The following is a 19,686-nucleotide window of genomic DNA, read 5'->3' on the forward strand; positions in this document are numbered from 1 at the left end:
TCATTCTCAAGTTTGAAAGCACTAGCTTAAAATTAGTTTATTGGTCATATGGGAGCTGGTTCACCAAATAATATTTATGCAAGAACAGTGAAAAAAATAAATCTTTGGTATACGAAATGATACATCCTTAGGCAGCTAAGCTAATGTCAGTGTTCCATTTTTTTCTGTTGCAGATATGTCTTCTCCTACAATGAAGAAACCTGAAAAGCCTTTGTTTAGTCCTACTTCTCCCCAGGATTCTTCGCCGAGACTGAGCACTTTTCCCCAGCATCACCATCCAGGAATTCCAGGAGTTGCACACAGTGGTGAGGGTTATGGAGGAGGAAGAAATACCTCCCTATTCATTTGGTCTGTTATGCTTTCTTACAATCAGATTGTGATGCATTTTTGCAGACTTTCTTAGAGGCTTAGTTCTGCTTATAATACTGATAAGAGTAGAGATGGAAGAACTCAGAATATACTTGCAGGAATGCTCATTAAACTCAGTTCAGGTAGTCCGGCTACTGCAAGTCACTGGAGAGGATTTAGGATTAACCAGTGAATAAAATGAGCTGTAGACTCATGAAGAAGCTGACAGAGTTAAAATCCTCCCTGTGATTCCTCTTTCTGCCTACATCCTTTTTTATTGATGTTGCTATGACTGTTGTATTTAAGTACCAGAATAGGTAGGATTTAATACAGAAAGAGAAGTCACAACCGTGCTCACCATGTGACACAAGGAAATACCGGTGCTTCTTCTGAATGCTCTGTCTAAAGAAGCACAGTCCTGGTAAATATTTTTCAACATCTGTTTTCTGAAATCCATAGTAAAACTTCACTTAAAGTGTGAAGGAGACACTTGAAATGTGATGGAATGCGTGTTATCATGAGGATTTATCAGGAATGACAGGAAAATTCCAACATCATGGTCTGTTTAATTTTAGAGGTAAGAGTGATCGTGAGCTTTCAGATGAGACCACGCTCCTCAAAAGTCTTCCCTCAGCAGCTCATCCCATCTCCATATAAACTGAATATAAAGGGAATCATTTCTTGATTAAAGATGGGTGACTAGAGGAGTAAGACTGATTTAAGAACTTCTTTACACAGTTCCTTTGTATGGACTGTTTTCTCCTTAACATCTGCTTAGTTCGTATCATGTGAGCCTGCAATCATTCTGGTCTCTGTAAGGTGTCCACTATTAGCAAATACTCAAGCACATCAGAGATGATGGGTGAAATGGAAGGGTTAGATTTCTGTTCACTTACGTTTGCTTTGCAGAGCTCCCACAGGTCAGAGCAGTAACTAATGTTTTATGATTAAAATGAATTGGTGGGGCTGTGATTAAAATGAGCTGGTCATAAAAGAAGTTTCTGTAATTATTTTTGGCCCTACACTTATGAGTAGATCTTTATATTTGATTTAGTGTATAATTTTTAGATATATGTGTTTGAGTGACAGTCATAACCTAATTTATAGATGAGCTATTTACTTGCTAGGAAACCTGATTTCTACCATGTCTTCTGTTATGTCAGTGAGCAATGGTTTTGAGATTTGCAGGGTTTTGATTACTGGGTACAGCAATTTTGGAACATTCTTATTGTTGATTATTCTTGGGAAAACTATGATTTGGTCCCAGCTCAAAAATAGCAAGTCATTTGAAAATTAAACTGAGAAAAAAACGCCCAAAGGTATGAAAGGTGGTACAGAAGAACAGTTTCCATGTGCTGGTGCTGATACAGAGCAGAACCATTAGCTGTTTATTAGCAGAACCATTAACAGTTTGGCTTTTTGTACCCTCCCACTAATGAAAATGAAAACACTGTTGTCTTTTCTCCATTGAGCTCAGTACCTCCTTTTTAATATGTTGCTGAGTAGATGCCCTCTAGATGTGTAGTGAGGGTGAAGAGCAGGTTGTTGTGCAGTGTGACAGAACACTCTCCATTTCCAGGTGGGCGATTGGGCAGCAGCAGGACATGGTGCACATATCTTTTACTGAGAAAACATTGCTGGTGGTTTAGACATTACATATAGTCTGTAGGTAGAGAAACGTGTGTTTGTAGGGGCTGGGAAGAAAGAGAATGCTAAAAGAAAATATATAGGGTAGAAACCTTTTTGTTTGTTAGTGTTATTTTTATTGGATGGATTGGTTTCCCAGGCCCTGAAGTATAATATTCATTAGCATTTTCAACAAAGGTCAGCTAATATTACTGGTATTATTGATGAGTAGTTATTACACTGTCCCCGTAAGAGGCAGAAAGAGCGCAATGAAGTGAGGAATCACTAACTCTTTCTTAGGACTTGGTGACTTTTCTCTCCTCTTTTGCAGTGCTATGGATAAAGCATAGGTTTTACTTACTGAGTAAAATACTTGTTTTATTTATTTGGGCTGTAGATGGGAAAAATGTATAATTGAAATATCTTTTGTGCTAGAGAATGATTACCAAAGAAAAAATGAAAATATTTGATGGCATAACCCACAAAATTGAACCAAGATACACTGTTTGTGAATTTTAAAAACAGTAGCACTTTGCATTGCCTGGGATGATGTAAGGGAAGGACATGTAAGTTTTTCTGCGAAGATGCCATGAAGCACGAATGTGGTGAACTGATTTATAACTGACTTTTTATTTTCTTGCTGTAACACAGAGGTGAAGAATTTTAGAAGAAACAAGATGCGAAGTAATTTTAATTTTATTTTATCTTCTCCAGTCATCTCAACTAGAACTCCACCTCCACCTTCACCATTGCCATTTCCAGCACAAGCTATTCTCCCTCCTGCCCCATCTAGCTACTTCTCTCATCCAACGATCAGATATCCTCCCCACCTGAATCCTCAGGATACTCTGAAGAATTATGTACCTTCTTACGACCCGTCCAGCCCGCAGACTAGCCAGGTACTGTAAAATGATATGAACCCTCCAAAACAAATCCTATGAGGAATGTGTGTCTTCCAGGGCATCTAGACCAGTGTCTCACTAGTTCTGGTCTCAGAGCAAGCTGGGGTCTGGCATATAAACAATCCAGCAACTTCTTGTTCAGCATGATTGAATAAAGGGCATTTCCACCCAGTGTTCCTCTGTCAGAACAGTCTTGTGTCAGAAAATTGCTTGTACTGAATGACCCAGCAGCACTAACTGGCCAAGTCCTAGTCCCTCACCCATCCTGCAGTCTGGGCATCTCTGTGGCCCTGCATGGCTGCCAGAGACAAAGCTCCTACTGCAGCACAGAGCAAGGAGTGCGCTGATACACACATGTGTACACAAGCACATGCATGGGCATGCAGGTACATGTATAGACTGACAGTGAAAATAAACTCTGGCAAGGTAATGCTTGCCCTGTTTTGTAGGCACCTGACATTTTTTTGCACAGATCCGAAGACATTACTGTACAGCACAGACCCACAAAATTGTTCTTACTTGCTTTTGTAAAGAACATGCAATTATGGGCTGCTACATCAATCCAGACTTGTGTCTGATATGGGAAATTAACATGGTTTTCATTAGCAAAGTAGCTTGTGAAGGACTGTCTGTAAAACTGCTTTCCATGATAGCATCAGCACATAGCATTAGCATGTGATTCGCACTGTAGAATAAACTGCAGTTGAGACTTGGTCTGTCAATACTTGGAATATTTCCAGATGTAATCTTTGCTGCTTAGGCTGTTATTTATTTTTGATGCCTTGTCCAAAAGGCTTTTGTGGAGCCCTGTAGCTTGTGCTTTAGCATGTTTTTTGAAATGGTCAGGTTGTCGCGTTCTGAAGAGTTATCTTCCTTTGGAAGGACTGCCTTATCAGGGGTAAGACATAGGGTTGCTGTGACAGTATTTTGTTTTGTGCTTTCGTTTATTTTGTTTTTCACCAATGATGACTGTCTTTCAGCATGTGTTTTGGGCAAAACAACAATAAAACTTGAGGCTGAATCAAACTTTCTATGTTGAATAACAGGTACAGCTCCTCTGGGATGTCCAGAAGGTCACTGTGGTTAGTGTCCCCATGGGCCATTGCTCTTGTCCAGCTCATGACTATTTATTAAAAAAAAAAAAAAGCAAAAGCATGTCCATAAAATCAAAATTTACTTTGAAGGGAGAAATCCCAACTGTGTGTTTTTTGTTGGTTATAATATTAATGCAAATTAAACCAAAAAGTGAAAATGGAGTATGTTAGCTTTAGAATACAAATTGCTATCTGTGCATGGATTAAAAGTCTTTCAGTCCCATATAGCATTTTTGCTGAGACTCAGCTGGGAATGTTGCATGCAGGACCTGATTTTAATTTGTGTAAAATTTCCATGAATAACAAAGTCTAATTAAGACATCCATTAAAAATCCTTAACGGTAATTCAGTGCGGAAAATCTTAGAGTTCTGTTGGATTTTTTTTTTTTTTTTAAGCTGATGTCTTAATTAGGCACTATTAAGGGAAAAATTATGCAAATTAAAATCAGGCCCTTACTGTTATGCATTTCTTTAATTATTCAGTGCTTGTTTTACTTAGATTTTGATTTCTTATATATATTAAAAGAGCAGATTAGGTGATAATCTGTCTGGATTGTTCTGTGTTCTGCTTTGGATCATCACTGAAAAAATACGACATCTAATTGAAGTATCTGACTCTTTTTCAGACTGTTGACAAATGTGCAGTCTTGTGATTTTAAGATTGGGGAGTATATTCATTGAGCAGGAGAAATGCTTTCAACTCTTTGCCTATCAAGAGTCTTACTCTCTTCCCTTATCTGCAGTTGAAATATTAATCTTTAGCCCTGAAAAGATAAAATTTTACTTCACTGATTTTTTTCAGCAAACTGAAAACACTTCCTATTCATGTGTTGTGGCACCATGGGGAATCACAGGCCAAGCAGGCCTCAATTTACTACTTTCATCACCTTTCATAACCTTTATATTAGGGTAGTGTTTTTAATTTCATGTGATGTTTGATTTAGTTCCTGCGAAGAGCGGAAGGGGTTAAAAAACACGAAGTATGGGATTCCAGGCATCTGCATCAGCTGTTCCCTGCAATTTATTATAGAATCATAGAATCATAATCATCAATCACTATTATTATTGGAATCTCTTTTAAATGTAACTCTTTAAAGTTCACCTCTGAGATATGCTGTACCTTAGAGGAGTTGCATCCCAGTCAAAAAATCTCTAAATAGAACAGTTAAAAGAATGGGTGTACCAAAAGGAAACCAGCAAGAATAATTTTTTGCTTAGGAAAAAAGAAGCAGTCGTCTGTGAAGTTTCAGTGACAAAAGGGAATTGTTCTGATACAATAGCATGCTTTGAGCCAAACCGGTTTTTCTTTTCTAAATAAAAAATGAATTTTTATTCAAACAAATTTAATTATTATAAAATGCAAAACTGCATCTGTAGGAATACCACATGAAATTTAATTATAATTTCCCCACCTCAAAACATACTCATTTGGATTTCAAAAGGGGAACTATGATGATAGTTTTAATTTCAGCTTTAGAAAGAGAAAGGATGTATACCCTGACAGCATTTACCTAAAATGAACTGTTCCCCAGCATCTTTCGGTAATACGCTAATTTAGATTGTTACGACAAGCAACTGAGATGCCATGTACTCCCTGCAGCAATTTTGAGATTAATTACATTACTGCTACACTGATTATACTGAAACAGTCATGGTATTCAATGGAATACTTTAAGTAAAATTAGTTTAAAGATATAGAGCTCCCATAGGTTTACACAGTAGGAAGCAGTGGGCAATTTTCTTGACAAAATGTTAAATACTCCAAATTATGTGTGATGAACAGTCAGGAAGTTCAAACAGGCCCTTTGGCTGCAGTGAAAAATGATCCAACAATGGATGATCCTAAACAAAAGAGAGCCGTGGTTGTTTCATGTGTCAATCTGGATAATAAATAAACAAATGTACTGAACAGAAGTGGACCTTGGTAGATACAGAGCTGGACTTGCCTCCACATAGTGGTCTGAAAAGCTCCCAAGGTTTTCAAAACCACTGTACTTTCCATGATTCTGCTAAGTCCTTCTTATTGCACTTGAACACTTTTCTTCTTAGCAAGGCATGTATGTGACTGGATGTGTTTGTGTGTGTGAATATGTACCTGTATTATGATAGTGTGCTGGTCTCCACAGTTTGACTGATAGCTGTTACTCATGGAATCATAGAATGGTTAGATCTGGAATCAACTCTGTCTCCACACTGCCATAGGCAAGGACACCTTCTACTAGACCAGGATGCTCAAAGCCCCATCCAACCTGGCCTTGAACACTTCCAGGGATGGGGCAGCCACAACTTCTCTGGTAAACCTGTCCCAGTGCCTCACTACCCTCACAATGAAGAATTTCTTCCTCGTATGTAATGTAAATCTACCCTGTTTCAGTTTAAAGCCATTACCCATTGTCCTGTTACTACATGCCCTTGTAAAAAGTTCCTCTCTGGATTACACTTGCTAGATACTACAGTCCAAGTGAACCAGTGTCCACACATTGACTAAATTCTGAAGCTCTTAAAGCTTTGTTCTAATGTGAGCTATTGGGCACTTTTTTTTTAAATGATTTTATCTTTGTCTGAAGACAGAAATATCTGAATGGCTTGAGAAGAGCTGCTTCTGAAAGCTGGTGAGGCCACTTATTTTTCTTTCATAATTGATTGGGGCATTGAGATTTTTGTTCAGTGAAAGATAAACACACTCTTTAAGAATATGAGGCAGATGCTTTGTCATTCTTCAGTACAGTAACTGCAGTCATTTGGCAACAAGGAGGGAATCTTCTGAGTCTCTTTGGGCTGGTCAAAGTGTTTCCTGTTTCCTGGGAGAATACTAGCAGAATAAGCCAACACAAGTGATACGTATGCATATGGTTCCTTTGGCATAGCTAGCTTCTTTATTTGTTGAAATTTAATAATTTTAGCTTCTTGGGCAAGTCCTTCCTTGTAAAGTTAAGAAATTATTGAAGATTAAATATGGCAATGTGCTGGTTTTAATTGTAATTGGGAGGTAGGGAGAGAACACTGGCTTAATTCTGTTTACTGACAAACCATCTGAAGACTTAAATGCAGTTAAAAATGATTACTTTTTATTTAGTTTGCTCATTTTAGTTTATTGAATGCATGGTTATGTCTCCAGAGTGCACAAAATACCATTTAACCCAAAGATACCTTCTGAAAATTTATCTACAAGAAGATTTCCTTTTCCGTGCTTGCGTAACATGGATTTTACCCTGTTGTTAAGGCAAGTACACAAGGAAAGGTGGGTATTTCCTTGTGCTCTGCCTGTTGACGAATAAATAGTATTTTGTGAGCTCACAGGTAAAATTGTGATTCAGGATGCAGGGCTCTTTGCCTAAGGTGTGTTATGATATCTGAGCATGGGTTGCTGAAGCTCTGCAGTTTCTCTTAGTTCCAGCAGCATTACATCAAGAGGAAAACGCTTTTCCAAATGTGTGAGACTGAGAGCTTTATAGGTTAAAGTCAACACCTTGATTTCTCACAGAAAGAAGTACAGAAGAGATGTTGTCAGCCAAAGACTGGCAACAACATGTTCCTTCCGAAGCTAATTCTGTATGTAGACAGGTAGCTGCGTGTCACACCACCTGAAGCTCTTGTGTGGCATCTCCCAGTGAGGTCTGTGTAAGATGTGCTGTAGCAATGAGTTACTCAGGTTGCAAGCCTGTGGAAGCTAATGAGATTTGTCTTTATGGAAAGTGGTGACACTATAAAAAAGCTTTTCTGTTGCTACCATAGGGTTCCATAGCAAAAAGGAAATCTGCATAGCTTTGCTTCTTGTTAAACAAATGTTTTATGGAACTCACTAGGTTCAAACAGAGGAACTGCTGTACAGTACCTTCTGCAGTCTCACTGGCAGTAGTAATGCCATTGTTTTATGCTTAGCAGTCTCAAAGACACTGTGTTCTCTTACGAAGGTAGGTAATAACTTGAGGATGTGTCTTCTGCACATTTGATGAAACTACCTCTTGTACCACTGAGCTGTCTCCAGTGGGAGACTGACATGACCATTGTATATTCGTGGGTGGTGTAGCATTAGTGCGCCCTAGGCAAAAGCTCTACTGAGGTAAAAGATTTGGTTTGCATTGTGTAACAAAAAAAAAAAGAAAAAACAAAAAAGGGGGTGTGGAAAGAAGGGAGAGCTAGAAAAAGGGAAGATACTTACAGTTTCTTTTACTTGTAGATTTTTGTAGATTTTCTGAAACATCCATCACCTTCTGTGGGTGTAACAAAGCACAGTGCCATGGACTCAACGATGAAATTTATCAACTATGATCTCCAGGTTCATTGATATGGCTAGTAGACAGCTATTAAAACAAGGTGTTTGGTTTGTGAGCAGAGGACCAAACTGCAGAGCTGTATCTTCTACAGCTTCATCAACAAAATTAATTCTATCAATGGTCACAAAACAACACTGCTGTATGTTTTTGCAGTGATGTTTTTCACCATGGTACCTGAACTTTGCCATTACGAGGGCCTGTAATTGTTTAGAAGAAATAGGTGGCAGAGTATTTCCAAGCACACTGAATCCATTTTAACTAAACTGCACTCACTGGTTGATCATCTGTCTGTAATATGAGAACCTCCTTGGGAAACAGAGTTCCTATTGAAATACCTGTGTTTTGAGATGCAAATATATTATTCTCTGAGTATAGTGGTTAGCTGGAATAATTAAATTCTTATTAAGCCCTGAAACTTCTTTCTGAAGCACCTAATGCAGTATCCTATGTAGTTCTACCTAGAACATGCATAGGATTAAGATGATTTCCACCTTTGTTGCTTATTTTTTGAAGATGCTTTGTATTTGAGAACCCAAGGAAAATTTGAATTATTTTATTTAGAATTTGGAATTATAATTAAAAATATTTTGTAAAAAAAAGAGATACCTTGTAAATTTGAACCTGTTTACTCATTTAAGCAGCTTAATAGTTCATGTTAGCTGTTTAATATGCATGTCCAATTTCTGTTATGCTTGGATATCTCATCTATAGATGTTGGTGTTGCCATTTCAATGTAACATCAGAAAGATTTTGTTAATACTGGATGTAGCAAGCTGTATGAAAAAACAATCTCCTAAAATGTAACTAAAGACCTAAGGTGTAAATGTGCTCTTATTTGGCAAATGTATGAACAGAAGTCTGAGAGGAGGTGATTGATTGCTGATTACAAGTAATATTAGTAAACAGTAAATATTAGTAAAATATTAGTATTACAAGTAATATTAGTAAAATCCCAGCAGGAAAAATGAGCACAGTGAATCCAAATTTTAAGACAGTACACATATATATGTTATAATTTTCTGTTCAGACTTCAGATCTGATGATTAACTGAAAGTGTGCATTGTGCACACAAACAGATATTAATAGTCTGACACTCTGAGTCAGGTTACGCTACAGCTATGACAGATAATACAACTCATCTCTGGCTTTGAACACATGAATGGATTAATTCATGACAATTCAAGATGGTGTGAATTAAAAAGCTCAACAATGTAATACAGATCTGAAAATCAAATTAGCTTCCAATCCAACAATAGAAAAACGTACACCTGCATAAATTGGGCTAAATTTGCCAGGCCTTCATTGTGTTTGCTTCTTTCCCTCTCCTATTTTCAAATGCACAGCTTGTTTATCTAACACAGCTGCCTCCATGCAATTTGCTTGAAGTTTATGCCTCAGGCATCATCTCCCTGGGAATGCATCACACAGACATATTGATGCCCTAGTTGATGGTAACAGTTGATTTTTCACCTGTAATGTATTTGTCATTAAGAATCTCTTCTGGGAAAACTGGAACTAGAACCTAAAACTTGTTTTAAATAAGGATAAAATTAATTTGTATTGAATGATGTGCTATAAATATTTGCAATTGTAATTCAAGTGGATACTCTGCAAATAGATATGTAGTTTCCATGCTAAAATATCTTCTGATATAACTGAAAAAGTTAAAAATGAGATCAGGCCACAGAAGTTATTTCTAGCAGCCAGTTTTCAATAAGATTACGAATTGACAACTTCAGAGGTCTATTCTTGACCAGAAGTTTTCCATCTTTGCTGAAAGACAGCTAGAATTGTGGAAGAAGAATCACGTATGTAGAAGTATGTATGTAGTGATGTGCTCACCTTCAACTGAGATTAGTTAAAACTTTAAATGCAGGAAACTTTTAATATGGGGCAGAAGTTAGGTTCTTAGTCATGGTGCACCAAGCTCTGTCTTGTGTGTACTTATCCCTTCTCGTCTTGTGTTGTTTGCCAAACAATGGCACCCAAACAGTTATTGCAATATGCAGTTTTGATGTTGCTACAAAATTACAAATCAAATGTTACATTACAAATGTGAAAACAGAGTTAAAGTACTTGAGAAAGGAAAAAAATAGATGCTAGATAATACAAAAATAAAAGCAAAATAAATCGTGAAGTACAGTCAGAAGATACTTGAAGAAATATGAAAATACACAATAAAATTTTTAAAAGGCCTCTAAGTTTTAAAGTATCTTGGCTTATTTTTATAGGAAATTTACTTCATATATTTCTTAGAGATTTTCTGAATTTAAGTTAGTTAAAACTTTCATTTTGTTCTAATGCAGGTCAAGTCAGATTTTTGCTTGCCAAGATACCTGGTTTTAGAGGATTGGAGGTCATTAAAATAGATCCCACAAAATAAAATTCCCTAAACCACTGATAAAATAGATCTCAAAGAAAGTGGACTTACTGTCACATACTTTATATGAGTGTTTGCTGTAGTATAGAGATGTAATTTGTGTTCTTAAGAAAAGACCTCTGTAATTACTGAGTGAGTTCCCTGCTTATGACCCATTCATTGGTCATGTAAGCATGCAAGCAGATGCTCAGCAAACTCTTAGGCCACATTATTTTCTAGAAATTGTCATGTATATATTCTGTGACATCATTTTCATTTCAAGTACACATAATAAGGGAGCTCTAACGAACAGTGAAGTTTTAGCTAGTTGAATGCAGCGTGCCATTTGGGGAAGTCATGATATTGGCAAATGTATTGTCATTCCTTTGAATCCATGCTGCTTTCTTATTTTGAAGCTACTTTGACAGCTGAACTTACTCCCACTACTAAATGCCTAGTATTAACTTCTCAGTTTATGCAGCTAGGAACATAAATGAAAAAGCGGTAAATACCATTCAGTTTATGTATTTGCAAGATCTTGGGGAATTCTGTGTCTCTCCTCTCCCCAGCCCTGCTCCCACCTAGTGAAACATATAGTTGTGTTTAGGGGGTGACTTTTCTTCATTTAGTGGAGTATTTTGTGAGCCACTTCTCATTAGTGTACATTTTTACTGTTATTTTTCGTTGAAATGCTTGTGGGTTTAGTGAGGGAAATAGTCTGCTAACTGCTCAGTGTTTCTATAATATAAAATTGGTCTCCATTTGCACTTATGTTTTCTAGTGTTTTCTTCTAGCTTAGTTTTAGATGTCCTAAAGAACAAGAGTCTCCCGTGGGGGCATTTGAAAAGTCTAGTAGATCATGCTGCCAGGAAGTTTCTCCTGCTATTAATTTTAAATTTCCTCCTCAATTTCTTTCCATTACCTTGAGTTTATACTTCCTGTACTTTCCAAATAATTCCTTCCTCTTCTGTGTGTTTATATTCTGTGCATACCTACAGTAATTGTCTTGGACCAGTTAGTTCATTACCATAGACATGCTTACCTCTTTTAACCTTTCCTTGTATCATTTGAATAACGCCCTTTATCAGTCCATTTCTTTAGTCGAGTTATCTCAGATTTGACAAGATCCTTCTGATAATATGATTACCAGTATTTTTTACTTTGCATGGCTGTACTTTAAAATACCTATGAGTCACAGAACACACAAGCAGTTTAAGACAAAAGTTACCAGCCACAGTTGAAAAAAAATTTACTACTTGCTAATTTTTACTGCAAGTTAATTATCGTTGGAGTATTTACAGTCATGCAGAATGTCTAAGGCATGTTTAAGCACTGGATAAACATACGTATTTACTTGTCAACATTGCCAAGTTCAGATATGCCTATATTCAGAAGGTAGAATGATGATGTGTAGCATCAGGTCATACTCAGATTGCCTCTTTTATTTACAAAAGAGTTCTCTTTGTTACGCTCCTCACTTGCAGAGTTCCCATTATTAAATACTTCTGTTTTAGGTAGGTGGCTTTTGGCCAGATGTTGTGACATATGCATTATAGTGAATTGTATCCTAACCCTCATCCCCAGTCCTAAATGTGAATTATTAGTCAGCCTTCCAGTATGCATAATCTCTGTGGACAACTGTGGTCAAGTCTTGGTTATGCTCCAAGCCAGAGTGGTATGGCATGTGAAAACAGAAGTTTTGCATCATTCATTTGCTTTTAATACCTCATATATTAGGGCCTGTGCCTGGTCAGTTTAATCCTGCTGTCGTGGGATTTACTGTGGTTCACTTCACAGCCACTGCATAAACAGCAAATATATTTCGAAATGATCTGATGCATGCTGCATCCAGAAAGAGAGAAAGTTTACCAAAAAATACTGCTATTTAAAAGCATGTGCTACCAGCATGTGCTGCCTATCTGAGGAGGGATCTGCCTGCTGAAAATACCACACAGGAATTCATAGCTTTTTTAGAATGGTGCCTTCCAGCATGCAGGTATTATAGTGATGGGCATTCCGGAAAACCCTAAGATAGATGGGTAGGTTCCTTAAATGCAATGTGTATGTTTCACAAGGCATTCTCTTGATTTTGTTTTGTAGCCTAACAGCAGTGGTCAAGTAGTAGGGAAAGTGCCTGGCCATTTTACTCCAGTTTTGGCACCCTCTCCCCATCACAGTGCGGTGCGACCTGTGACCCTGACCATGACAGATACTAAACCCATCACTACATCCACTGAAGGTGAGGCATCTTCACCTACAGCAACCAGTAAGTATTTCTTTAGGAAACAAAATATGTCCATCGAAGATTCGATATGATTTCAGATTGAGGCCAGAAAAAGGCGCCTTTTCCTACTATTTGACCAAGTGGATGCTCATCATTTTACATGGAGAGCAAACATGGTATGACTGCAAGCTTTTCCTCCCAAAATTTCAACCAATGCATCATGTTACATGAACCAAAGTTTGTGACATGACAATCAGAATGAAAGGGAAAAGCCTGCATATTTGCCCACTATTCAACAGAAAGAAAACGTGGTTGTTCATCTGAGGTGGACATTGTTAAGACATTGAGAAGCACACCCAGACAGCAAGGTTTTACAGTGACCTGCAGACAGAATTCCAAACAGAGATTGGATGATTTGCTCCTCAATGAGTTTTCCTACAGAAATCAAGCCTTGTTAACAACACTTACTGGATCCGAGCTATGACAATTGCATCTTGATATAGGTTGTGTTGTTTTTAGCAAAAAGCAACTAATATGGCAAAAGAAAATTTTAATTCCGTATCATTGCAACAATGGATGGCAGATCCACTGTTGTCTCTTCCTTTCCTCCCAACTGTCACATTTAAAGCTCCTAATTACTACTCAAGGGCCATATTTTTATCCTATCATCTTCAATGGAATTGCAGTTTTGGAAATAAGAGCACAGGTGTTATTATGTATAGGGTAATTTCTTCCAAAAACTAGTGTTTAGTGATGCAAAATGTTGCTTTTTAACTACTCTCTGCATTTGTGTTCTGTGTCATTGAACTTTTATTTGAGTTTGAGATGGCCAGTGTTACCCACATTGATCAGGGTGGTGAAAATTTCTAGGAACCACTTACAAACATACACTTTGGAAGGAAACTTGCCAGTCTTTGAAGATACTAAAGTCTTTAGGGTCCACCACATTAAAATTACTTGCTTTAGGTCTTTTTAGTACTTAAGCTGTGAATCCAGTCACTAAATTTTGGTCTGTTGTTAATGGAGACCATAAACTATATGTTTTTTAAGTGTTCTAATACTTGAAGTCTTTTCATTAGAATATGAAGCAGAGATAGACTCAAGTGCATAGGAGTGGCTGAGATGTAAAGGAAGAAAATTGGTTATGCCTTTATTATAAAAGGATAGTAGTAACTTTTGGATAAACTATTGTTTAAGTATGAACCAATAATTATGCAGATAGATTCATGGAAGCATTTTAGCTGTTCTTTCAGTACATCAGAGGTTCTGGTAAAAGGTGGTAGAGTATATCTATATCCTCCCTACTGGTCTGTGGTACAGTTCTTGTGCCTTTTAAGAATTTTTAGCAGCAAACAGGAAGCTATTGCTCTAAACTTTTGGTCCATCCCAGAAAACTGGGAAAACTGAGTTAATGTATAGCTTCAAGTATTCATGGTTTCATTCTGCTTCCTGTTGGATGCGATTGTCCCTGGCCTAAATAGCTGTCTCAAATTAGGTAGGGGTTTCCAGTACAAATGTCAAAAAGGACAAATACAATGTCAGAACTGCTTTGGGATATTTTCTGGTAATCTGACCATATTACTCGTTGTTACAGGAAAGCATACCTAATCTGTTCATTGCCCTACTACTATGGGAAAAAATTGAACTGTATTTTCAAATGAAGTTGGCACCCATTTTCTTGGAACTTGGGTACCTGATTTCCCATGATCCTGAGAACATCTCTGCTTAGATATTTGAAATAAGGCCTCATGCTTCCACAGGACTGTGCAAATAACTACTTGCCTAAAGGTCCAACATCCATTGCTATAGAACGTAAATAAAAATAAAAAATCCCCTATATACAAATTTTATTGGAATGTGCCAGTTCTGAAAATGAGGTAGTGTATAAATGGTGAATGTTCAGTATTACGGTTTTCAGAGCAATGCAGTAGTCTTATCTGCTTGGCAAAGCCTTTTTAAACTAGATTGGTAACTGTAAGAGCAAAAAAATGAAGGAACATATCTGGTTGATGAAGAAAACAGCACATAATGAGGGATCATGTCCCGCTGACAGATAAATTATACATGGGTACACATAAACTCTATTATCAGTCAGAATAGGCCTGCCACACAGAGTGCTAATGTTAACTTAATGGAAAAATCAAGACTAAATATACTTTACGGCCTAGTTCTACTTCTGTTTGTAATAACTGATTGATTGGTTCAAGATATATATAGAGAAAGAGATATAAAGCATATGCTTGGCCAACAAGTTATCATTATTATCAGTCTGATAAGAACAAAATAGTAACTGATTAGCACCGCTTTTCATTCTGAAGTGCAATAGCAGATTCAAAATCGTTTTGAATGAGAAACAGCAGGCATTGATATTATTTGAGGAACCCTGTAGCCTCCACCATAATTTCCTTCTAATAACTGATTAATTATTATGACAGTTTTCCTGTAAAGTCTGTTTACTGTAGAAAACATTCTTTTTTTATTATTTTTTAACTTTAATTGATTTCATTTGCTTTTATTTGCTTTGTGACTTTAAGACTAACAGGCCAATTCAGGAAATACTCCCATCCAGCACCGTACTGGTGTCCTTGTGTATGGCTTTTCAATTCTAGTAGTTTTGCTTTGTCTACTAGCAGGTTTCCAGGTTGTGATGTTGCAAGTTGCAGTGTGGATATCTTCACACTGGGAAGTGTAGTCAGGCCACCTACCTTGCTTCATAAGTACCACCAAAGCCATGAGAATGTAATGGCTTTTGGAAATTATTGGGAGAGACCAGATAGGAGTGTGACCTATAGGTGAAGGATCCATATCCTGTAACTAATCCCAGCATCACCTCCAATTGCTTTTCTTCTCAGAAATGTGTTTCTTTAATCTTCTGTATCAGACAGTGAGAGACTTTCTGAAATTGTCCACATGGGAAAATGCTGTTTCCTGACGCATAGGGGAGTTGAATATTTAATATTATATTGCACAGTAAAAATCATCTCCCTTCTGATAAAAATACTAATCTGATTACAACATGTTTCCAAAGGCCTGTAAAGACACATTTTATGCCACAAAAGTAAAATTAACTTTTGCTTCCGATTATTGTTGTTCTTCTACAGTTTTTTGATGGGCCTTCAGAGCAGTAAGAATAATAACTGAGCACTAATATTTTCTCTCAACATTATAATCTCAGTGATTTCACTGCTGACTTAGATCGGTGTAATGGAAATGAGAATCAGGCTTGTGATTCCTTCAAGTACCTATCTTATTTAATCGCTTTAAAATAAAACCACAAACCAGAGAACTTTTATTTAAGAAGAGACATCATTATGATTTACATGTGCATTTTCCATTGAAGTTTATAGGAATTTTTACATGGCTTTCCCAGTTTGGTCCAATTTTTCTTTTGCATTCTGTTAAATTTTAAATAAAGGAATACTGCAGACACATCCTATATATTGCAAAATCATAACTCTGGATCTCTCATATGTGTACTGTACCTTCACAGGGTAATAGCTATGATAGGTTGGCATTTTTATCAATCTGTTTTGTTCTTCCTTAATCAGCCTACACAGCCTCAGGCACATCCCAAGCCAATCGATATGTGGGACTAGGCCCAAGAGACCCATCCTTCCTACACCAGCAACAGGTGGGCAAGTTTCACATAGGTGTAATGATATAGAGAAGTTTTGCAATATTACCTTCCTACATGCTGCCACTGTTATCTTGGATTAGACTGGGATTCTAAAGGTTTCAGTATTCGTCATCTGAAGGTGAAGTGTATTCAAAACAACTGAACCCTTTGAGAAACATCAATTTAGCATATAATTTCTTACATTTGTGCCATCTTAAGGAATTTCTAATCATATTTCTTTCAACTATTTTAGTTTTCAAGACCTCATTATGTGTATTCTTTAATGGGATTTTAGGAAACAGAATGAAATGTATAAGCAGCAAATATGCATTTCAAAATGAGTTTAAAAAAATATGCAAAACTTCCACAGCTAAAGGTCCAACTTATTATTTTAGAACTATTTTTTCCCCCAGATTTGTAAGCCTACATTTCTTCATTTTAGTTCTAGAAGATGAGTTACAAAACCAAATTCTCAATGCAATAATTTATAGTTTAATAGGTTTAAATTGGTCTGCTGATTTCAAACATGATAAAACCACATTCTTGTTCTGGTTTCTTACATCATTTATGTTTCAAGTAGCATTTTAAATTTCACATCTCATTAATGCTGTAAATTTAATGCAAATGAAGTGTTTACCCAAACTGTGAAAATATACAGCCGAGATTAATGATGACTTACAAACAAATTAGCTGGAGTCAGTAGCAAGGCCATGCATATAGAGAAAGGCTACATTACTGGTAACAGGAATAAATTCAAACCCTTTAGAACATATTTTATGATGTGTGTTTCTGTTGCTCCTGTATCTTAACAGTCGAGGACTTTGAAATCAATAGCATGTAAAACGTTATAAGGAAAAAACCTGAATGTGGCAGTAACAAAAAGGGCTGTTAAATAGTCCTTGGTATTTATTATACTATATTTTCTTCTCAGGCTTGAGTTCCTGTTAACAGTTGGTACACATGACTGTCTCGTTTTTCAGTAAAACCTCCCTGTTTTGTGTTTGCTGAGGTACAACTGAAGCATGCTTCATCTGGAACTCTCTACCTCTACCCACTCCCAGGGCAAGGTGGCAGTATGTCCGTTTTAAAGGTCACCACATGCAGAGTTCAGAGAAAATCATAAAGGTGATCATTTATTCAAGATAGTTGATGCTTTGCCAACTTTTTTTTAACCAGTGAGACCTAACTGGAAACATCTGTACACTTTTATGAAAATACCAAATGACAATTAGTGGGTTCACCAGCCATTTATTTTTCAGTGAATTTCCTGGTGTATTGCTTTTTTTTAAAACCTCTCAAATATTGTTCTATTATGAAATGTGTTATAATTACTATAACATGGTTCTTTTATAAAGATACACTGTATATGTTTATTGCATTTTAAAACACACACGTGTCTCTTTTTAAACACACTGGTTGTAATTCTGGATTTCATGTGAAGTTTTACATAGTGTCCTTTGAAAAGCCTCTGACATCCAGTCAATAACTTGGGGATGTGCAATTTTTTTTTTCACTACAAGTTTTTAGACACATTTTTTGTGCTAATTTGTTACTGCTTAAGCCCTATCCACCTTCAAAGTTCATTGAAAGAGTTATACACTTGTCACCTGCCAGAAGGCAGTGGCAGCACGCTTAATTTTCTCTTGGCTGAGTTTATGGGCATGTAAACTGTATACTGCTCATTTAATGCATCTTTTGTATATTTTTGTCTTTGTGTAGATGAATATAAATTTGGAGTTTTCAGCAGTGTTATAAGAACATAAAAGTGAGAAGGATCTCAAGGGTCATCACAGTCTGTGGTGTTTACATCTCTATGTCTAATAGTCCCTTTCATGGTAAAACATGTGGCCAGATGGCTCAGGGGGAAGGGGAAAGTAAATTAGGTGGTCTCACATGCACTTCATAAACAGAAAAATTCTTCAATGCCACTGTGTAAAACCAGTGTTCTCCCTTCTAAAGTATATTGCTTCGTAGTCTAGCTGTATTAATTCAAGAGCACCAACTGGTGATCAGTGAGCTATATAGTAAGTCCAAAAATTTTGTCATGTTTTTGTCTTTGCTGTGAATTCTCTTCTGTTCTTATGCAATGGATATATGTGTATATTTACCTGAGTGTCTTTAAGGGCGGGGCACATGTGTGGATGCTTACACATACAAATACATACAAAATCAGTGAATAGTATGTACTGCTGAAGCCATTTGAAGGAAGAGAAAACTTTTAACAACAAAGCTTTTTCATATTAAGCAAATATGAATACGTATGTGTGTATATATAAGTTTCTAATTAATCAGTTACCTTCACTCACTTAAATTTTAAAGGCATCTCTGAGATGACAGTGCCATATATGTTTATTACCCAGAGAGTGTGGTAGAGCACTGAGATTGTCTAAACAATTTTTGTAGAGCAAAGGTTATCCTTTGGTAAGGCAGAAATGAGATTGATTTACTATGTCCTTTCATTACTTTACAACAATTTAAAAGAGACCACTCTTCTTGTGGCAGATTTTAAATGCATTTGGTTAAAGCAGCCCATGATGAATGAAAAGAAAAATCAGAGGGTACATGAAATAAAGGTAATCAATCATTTCGTACTGTTGGAAAGCAATTCTAATTTAGAAAGCCAATGGTTTTAGTTCCAGAGAGGTCTTTTAAACATTCACCATACCCTGTAATGCACATTGACCCCTCAAGAATAAATATTGTCACCGGTACACTTTTTTACTTCATTGGAGGAGCCTTTATGAAGATTTATTCTCTCTGGTTATGAGAAATATTGGCATGTACTGTTGAGTACTTTTCATTGTTGTTAAAAAGAACCATTATGTAGCCTGTTTAAATTGCAGTAACCACAATAAATTTTAAAGTTACACATATATTTTGCAACAGGCATTTACATAGAGTCCTTTGACAAAGTGATAGTTTGCTAGAACTTCCAGTAAACAATTTATAGCTCAACCTACCTGGAATACTCACATTTAGATGGGAAGCACTGAATACAATTTTGAAAAATGGTGCATAACAACACCAAAGGGAGCAGTTTATTTGCTTTTATGGAGCTGGATACTGTGAAAAATATACTATCACAGTGTGGCATGATACTTTGATTGTTAGAATGACAATGTTGTAATGAGGAATTGCAACTATGCAGTCCACTTTTTGCTGCAGTTGCTGTTGGGTCTTGGTCCCTGTTACCTGCCTTGAAATGCCACGTACATCTATACTGTGACATGAACAGTTACA

General features: G+C 36.7%; 1 protein-coding gene across 9 annotated transcripts in view; it reads left to right on the plus strand.

The window, feature by feature from the left end:
* NFIB (nuclear factor I B) overlaps positions 1-19,686 on the plus strand; it is a 176,825-nt gene that overhangs the window by 137,540 nt on the left and 19,599 nt on the right. For 4 of the 9 annotated variants that reach the window (XM_065661064.1, XM_065661063.1, XM_065661066.1 and 1 more), the window contains exons 7-10: positions 174-305; positions 2,689-2,873; positions 12,707-12,872; positions 16,379-16,461. In XM_065661064.1, the coding sequence (XP_065517136.1) occupies positions 174-305; positions 2,689-2,873; positions 12,707-12,872; positions 16,379-16,461 (566 nt within the window). The remainder of the gene's footprint in view (positions 1-173; positions 306-2,688; positions 2,874-12,706; positions 12,873-16,378; positions 16,462-19,686) is intronic. The other 5 variants (XM_065661069.1, XM_065661071.1, XM_065661073.1 and 2 more) reach the window with 2 other exon arrangements.

This window comes from Lathamus discolor, chromosome Z (assembly GCF_037157495.1).
Source record: "Lathamus discolor isolate bLatDis1 chromosome Z, bLatDis1.hap1, whole genome shotgun sequence".
Classification (NCBI taxonomy): Eukaryota; Metazoa; Chordata; class Aves; order Psittaciformes; family Psittacidae; genus Lathamus; species Lathamus discolor.